The sequence below is a fragment of the Cyprinodon variegatus genome, unplaced genomic scaffold (genome assembly GCF_000732505.1).
Source record: "Cyprinodon variegatus isolate N-32 unplaced genomic scaffold, C_variegatus-1.0 Scaffold156, whole genome shotgun sequence".
NCBI classification, from domain to species: domain Eukaryota; kingdom Metazoa; phylum Chordata; class Actinopteri; order Cyprinodontiformes; family Cyprinodontidae; genus Cyprinodon; species Cyprinodon variegatus.
Window position 1 is genome coordinate 1232099 of NW_015150609.1, and position 6761 is coordinate 1238859.

Here is a 6761-nt window from a genome sequence, read left to right on the forward strand (position 1 = left end):
GGAACCACTAGTAAACCTGCAGATTGAGAGCGAAGTGCTCTGTTAGGAACATAAGGAACAAATGACAAATAGACATCTACTGATGATATTGCTATGGTTATTACATTTAATTTGAAGATTTTACATCAATACTGAATTACAAGTACGCGTCTGTTACTGCTGTAGTATGTTTCTAAAGTACTGCATGCATCATGCTGTATACCAGGGGTAACCATTGAAAATCAATGGGGTAAATAAAGAATGACTGCATTAACATTTCACAGTGAATTACTTGATATTTCCTCTATTTTCTAACCTTAGACCCAATGTCAGTGGTTAACTCAGTCAATGTCTTCCAGTCAGTCTGAGACTAATGTTAGTCTACAGACTAAACTATAGGATCCATCGGCTATAGATGGATTTATTGCTTAGTTCATCCACTGACTGGGAAATGACCAGTGGAACGTCTTCCTGCAGACAGAAAACTGCTGGTTTATGCAGCTAAATGCTAAACAGGGAGGCATTTTACTGAGCATCTCTGTGGAAGTGGGGAGTACCAATATGGCGGACGGCAGCTTCACTTTTTTTTGGGCAATCAGCAATCCACTGAATAGAGATCAGGGGATGAACCTCTGAGGACCGTAAAGAAGTTCCCTGATGATGTCACTGATGTGACTCCCGTCAGTTTCCTGATTATTTATCAATAATCACTGATTTCTGATAAACTGACCCAGAACCTCTGATGTTTTAAGGAATTTATCTTTAACAATTAAAAAATCTGTGATCATGATGACATCACAGCCCCAGTTCCTGAATCTCTGAGGCAAAGTTTAGATGATTGAGGACGTCCTGGTCCTCTAGAAACGCCTGGAGATCAGGATCCAGTATAGCTGCAGGTTTCTAGACTCCTGGAACCAGTCAGGGTGGAGCTCTGAGATGAAGGTGTCTGATGGAGGTCACGGCGTTCCAGGAGGAAGCGTGTTCCTCAGCCTGCTCTTCCTGTTGGTCTCCATTACCTGGTTCTGACGTCACTGTTTACCTGAACAGCAGCCGTTCTGTTCTGTTTGGTTAGCCGGTCTCACCTGGATTCCTCCTCGCTGACCTCATTGAGTCCTGCTGCTCCTCGTTAAGGTCTCTGAAGGTTGGACCCGCCTGACATTCTGCACATTCTGTCAAACCAGCAACTCTGACCTACTTTCCCTCTGAAATATTTCAGCACAACTAAAGACAACAAACATCTGCAGCAGATCTAAGATGGCTTCTCCTCTTCCTGTAATCATACATTAAATGAACATAAATCACAGCAAAGGACATTTAAACAGTTAATGTTCCAACCCACTATCCCCCCACCCCCATTCATTCACCCACATTGAATTCATTCATTCATCCATAAATTACATTTTCTGAATAAACTTTTATTATTGTCCCTCCATGTCCCTCCATGTCCCTCCATGTTCTCTACAGATCATCTGCAGAAATACAGTCTTTGGTTCTAATTATGCAGAAGTAAACAGCAGATTTTATCTAATTAAAAAAACAATAAAAACGATTAATTAAAGCGAACAAAAATGATTCAAATAAACACAATATTAAAAATGAAGAATAAAGTTGGAAAGCTGGCTAATAAAGTTTAGATAGAAACACCTCCAGCTTTATTTCCAGCTCAGATGTTTGTTAGAAACTCTGCAGGTTCTGATCTGATCCAGGACCTCACCTGTAGGCCCCGCCCCCTAGGCTTTATAAGCAGCGGGCAGGTGAGGGGCAGACAGTGAGGAGGAAGAGGCTTTCAGCTGAGTTTCTAAATAAAGTTTCGGTGAAGATGATGGAGATGAACGACACGGAGCTCCTGCCGTCCCCGTTCGGCTTCGAGAGGCGGTTCGATGAGCGCGGAGCGATCCGGTGGATGCAGGAGAACTGGTGAGCTGCTCCAGAACCCACCTGTCCTCAGGTACCGACAGACTTTAAAACGACCCAGAAGAGCGATAACATCTGGAACACCGCGGGATTTTTTTTTCTAATCTGAAAAGATGAAAAATTCCCAGATTCCATTTAGAAAACCCGCCATTTAAAATAATCCCGATAATCTCTCTGATTCAGAATATCTGTGTAAAGCGATTCGGGAGGTTCGGAAACCCATCCGGTCCAGGGTGGTTCCGGCTGACCCATTTCTCTTCAAACGGGTCGTTTTGAAGCAGAGTTTCACTGAAACTGGTCTGTTTTTAATGGGAACCAGTCCAGTGAAACTGTTGCTACAGACGCACAGATTCAATGATCCAGTCATGCGTTCTGCGTGTTTCTTGGACTCCAGAGATCTTCCTCTGCCATCTGATTCAGCCGATTAGAAGATCTGATGTCAGTCATTCAAAAACACTTTAAATTTCGTTTGTTGAAAATCTATCAGAGTTCAGATCCGCTGCGAATCTGGAACCGGTCTGATTTATGAATGGAGTTTGGGGAGGGGCGGATTAAAGAGCCTGGGTTGACACGTGTGGTCAGAGGGAGGCTGCAGGTGGAGTGCAGGTGACGCCGTGACGTCAGAGGCACGGTTTGTTATGATTCGTGGATCAGGTCAGTCTGGTTCCTGGCCATGATGATGAAACCAAGAGGGAATGTTCTGGAAGTTCAGGTATGCGACCCGCCCAACTTTGATGAACAGGATTAAAAACAGTTTCTACTGATCCTTTAATGGCGCTTTGGGTGTGACATCAGTCGGTCAACAAGGTGGAGCCAGAGGAGAAGGAGTTTAACAGGTTCTCCATGGAAAACATCATGGTCTCCATGGTTACTGCTGTCAGGTGGACCATCTCAGAACCAATCAGTAGAAATGTTCTTTATTGTCCTTCAGGCTGATGAAAGATGAAAAACAAAATAATTAAAGTTGGAGAAGATGCTGGAAAAATCTAAAGGTCACTTTGATTTTGAGCCAAGCTTTAAGAACCGTCATCGGGCCTGCAGGGAGGAAGGATCTGCGATAACGTTCCTCAGTGTCCCTACGGTGGAGCAGTTCTCCCAGAGCTGCTGCTTATGAAGGCCAGCAGCTGGAGAAGAACCTGCTGGTTGAAGCGGCTCCCAACCATCTGGGTTTTAACATCAATGTCTTTCTGTCCTGCAGGAGCAAGTCCTTCATGTTCAGCGCGCTCTACGCCGCCCTGGTGTTCGGAGGCCAGCACTACATGAAGCCTCGACCCAAACTGAACCTGCGGCTGCCGCTGGTGCTCTGGTCGCTGAGCCTGGCCATCTTCAGGTAAGACACCAGAAGCATAGAGCTGCACGGCTCTGCCGGGACCTGTGGGAGCAGCGCACCTGCTGCAACCAAAGTCCATCCAGCCAGAACCAGTCTCCATGGTAACCAGCAGCATGCCTTGCATTGCATCATGCATTCCTGACCTGAGGAGTCAGAATGTCTGCTGTGCGTCTCCATGGAAACCAGTTTCACCTGCTAGATGGGTGTGGTCTGTTTGGAGCGGGTGGAGGTGCAGCCATCAGTTTGGAACCAGCTCCCCCCCCCCGCCCCAAACGGGTCCAGGTTTCAGTTCCACTGGAAGCCGGACTGGTCCTGCGCTGCCAGTGGGCAGGGCAGGGGCTCGGCAGTCGGACCGGTTCTGACCTCTGTCATCAAACATTCTTTTGAAGCTCTCCGGGTTCTGATGGATCATTTCTGTTGGCAGCATCATCGGGGCGGTTCGGACCGGTTCCTACATGATCCACATCCTGAGGTCCAGCGGCTTCAGATGCTCCATCTGTGACCAGAGCTTCTACAACGGACCCGTCAGCAAGTTCTGGGCCTACGCCTTCGTCCTCAGCAAAGCTCCAGAACTGGGTGAGTAATCCTGGGGGTTCGGACCCCATCAGAACCTTCAAGGTGGAGGTTCTACTGGGTTGGAAGTTCTGGATGTTTGGTGGTAGATTGAAAACAAACATCAGAACTTTTCCGGCGTTTCGAGGACCGGGTGGTTCTGAGGTTGACCTGCTGAGTCATGGCTAACGATGGTTTCTGTCCCGTTTCCAAGGTGACACAGCCTTCGTGGTGCTGCGGAAGCAGAAGCTGCTCTTCCTGCACTGGTACCACCACATCACAGTGCTGCTCTACTCCTGGTACTCCTACAAGGACATGGTGGCCGGCGGCGGCTGGTTCATGACCATGAACTACGGCGTGCACGCCCTCATGTACAGCTACTACGCAGCGCGCGCCGCCGGCCTGCGCGTGCCCCGCCCCTTCGCCGTGCTCATCACCAGCACCCAGATCGCCCAGATGGTCATGGGGCTGACGGTGAGCGGGCTGGTCTACCGCTGGATGCAGCAGGGCGACTGTCCGTCGCGCGTCGATAACATCACCTGGGCCACGCTCATGTACCTCAGCTACCTGCTGCTCTTCTCCAACTTCTTCTACCAGACGTACCTGCGCCGCGCCGACAAGGCCAAGACCCAGTGAGGCCGCTGGACCGGGTCCAGAAGAAGCTAAATGTTTATTTATGTGTTTTATGGACTGAAGGAGCTCCGGTTCTGATCCAAATGGGTCAGAAAATTCCCCTTTTCTTTCTGTATTTATTTGTTCTGAACTCGTTGATCCGAGCATGATACCTGTTAGCGGGTCAGATGACTGGTCGGGTCACCCCCCCCTCCCCTCACACTGTTTCCTGTTCAGAGGTATGAAGGATCCTGATTGGCTGCTGGAGGCCTCCTGATTCACCTGGACGTTCCTTAAAGCGGCCTCCGTTGGAGGCGGTTCTGAAGTGACTGTAGAACCGGGTCAGAGTTCTGGTCACCATGATGAACCTCAGATCTCACTGCACTAAGGCTGTTCTCTGGAAGGGGGGGGGGTTATGCTCGTTTATTTAATGAAATGTAATAAAATAAGTTTTTACATTTGTAAGTTCTGGTTCTGAGTTTTTAAAACCCGTAGATATTCAGACATTTGGCTCCAAATGGACCTGAACGGAACCGTCTGGGTCCAATATGGCCTCAGTCTGCCTGTTTTCTGAGGGTTTGTTTTAAATGTGATTAGCTGGAAACGTTTCCCTGTAGCGATGGCGCCCTCTACAGTCCAACTTTATTTATAAAGAACTTTAAAATTTCTACAAGGACCAGAGTGCTGTTCACTGAAACACCACAACAAAGACGCATAAAAGATAAAATTAAATCTATAATCTATGGAAGAGGATTAGGGCCACTTAAAAAAATAACTGCTTTTTACTTTATTTCAGTATAATATGAGGAAAAGTCAGAATTCTGACTTTAATCTCAGAATTGTGGATCTTGATGTAGATGGGTGCCATGAAGGCAGAGCTGTGGAGCACTCAGCTTCAGTAGTTTGGGAGAAACAGGAACACATTGGTGGGAAATGATGGAATTAGACTATTTCTGTGCCTAAGGGTTTATTTCTAGATTTATGGAAGATCAGAAGGTCATTAAAACCAGAGAGCTAGTCTCTAAAACAGACATGGCTACGGCTTGATGCTAACATGTTTGTTAACTGTCAGAATTCTGAGATTTTTTTTTTCCCCATATTAAACCGTAATATTTAAACTTAACTTTTTATTTTTTCAGTGGCCCTAATCCTCTTCCATAATGAAAATAAAATTTAAAATGTATCACAATCTAAAATCAACTTCTCGCACAGTTTAGAAAGCCAAAGCAAAGATTGGTTCTTAAGAACGATTTAAAATCAAAGAATTAAACAATTTAATTTGCAATGTAAGGTGGATCCACAGAGAACCACTTCAGTTTTTGGCCCCTGAAGAAGCAGCTGATTGGCTGACCTGAGTGAACGGGCGGGTGTATGAAGGTGCAGCAACTTGGATAAGATGGAGCAAGACCATGGAGAGACTTAAAAACAAAACACCTTTAAAGTAATCCTAAAATGAACAGGGAGCCAGTGGAATCAGGCTAAAATGGGGCTAATCTGCTCATATTTACGAGTGAAGGATGAAAGACGTGCTGCAGCGTTTAGCGCTCTGGAGTTGAGCAATATTAGAGGCACTAACCCCTAAATGAAGGGCGTTACAGTAATCCAGCCGGGTAGCGATATATGCAGGGATTACTGTCTCTAAATAAACCGTCCCTGGATCGTCCATCAGCCCACGGTTCAGAACAGCAAAGTTAAAAATCCTCAGGATTAAGTCTTGAAAATGATTTTCAGCTGAAAATATTAAACTTTTGTCTTTTCAGTCCCAATCTGCTCTGGTTTGACTTTGTTTTACATTTGAAGTTAATTCAGACGTTAATAAACTGTTTCAGAGAAGTGATCATAGCGCTCTGCATCAGCAGTGCTGCGTCTGACTCCCTGCCAGCTCCCAGATCAGCTTCTCTCATTGGTTGATGAGGCGTGTCCAGCAGATAAAGGTCAATGTTTCACCTCAGAAGCTCATGAGGCGCTTCTCCTGCTGCTCTAAACACGCTGCTCTAACCTTTTGCTGGGTGTTGATGCTGGTCAACCAGTGACTTTGCATGGAAACCAGCTGCTCCTGCTGCTTACAGTCTGAACGCAGCATTAGACATTTGGTTCATTTTAAATCTGCAGCCTTATAAATCCAAACAGCCATTTCATCCCACAGTCCGGCTAAATATTAGATGAGCCTTTAATAAAACTAATATCTGCTTTTCCATTTTAAACAGGTTTTTGTACTTTTTAAAAACAAGAGAAATATTTCATAAAAGGCGTGGACTGTGGAAAAACAAGCCGAGAAGGAAACAGGAACTTAGAAACTTATTTTCTGTCTTTTTAATTTAATTCTATTGAGAAAATTAAAGTTTTCTTTAAAAGCTTCTGAGACTTTGTTACA

General features: G+C 45.8%; 1 protein-coding gene across 1 annotated transcript; it reads left to right on the forward strand.

Moving 5' to 3' along the window:
- Positions 1-1754: 1754 nt before the first annotated feature.
- On the forward strand, positions 1755-4571 carry elovl3 (ELOVL fatty acid elongase 3). Its single transcript, XM_015377514.1, has 4 exons — positions 1755-1896; positions 3092-3223; positions 3648-3799; positions 3990-4571. The coding sequence occupies exons 1-4, from the start codon at positions 1799-1801 to the stop codon at positions 4409-4411; spliced, it is 804 nt and encodes a 267-aa protein (XP_015233000.1). The 5' UTR covers positions 1755-1798; the 3' UTR covers positions 4412-4571.
- Positions 4572-6761: the final 2190 nt, after the last annotated feature.

Coding starts and splice junctions, on each gene's coding strand:
- elovl3 (XM_015377514.1), top strand. CDS start 1,799: ATGATGGAGATGAACGACACGGAGCTCCTGCCGTCCCCGTTCGGCTTC. Junction 1,897..3,091: donor CGGTGGATGCAGGAGAACTG/GTGAGCTGCTCC, acceptor TCTGTCCTGCAG/GAGCAAGTCCTTCATGTTCA. Junction 3,800..3,989: donor CAGCAAAGCTCCAGAACTGG/GTGAGTAATCCT, acceptor CCCGTTTCCAAG/GTGACACAGCCTTCGTGGTG.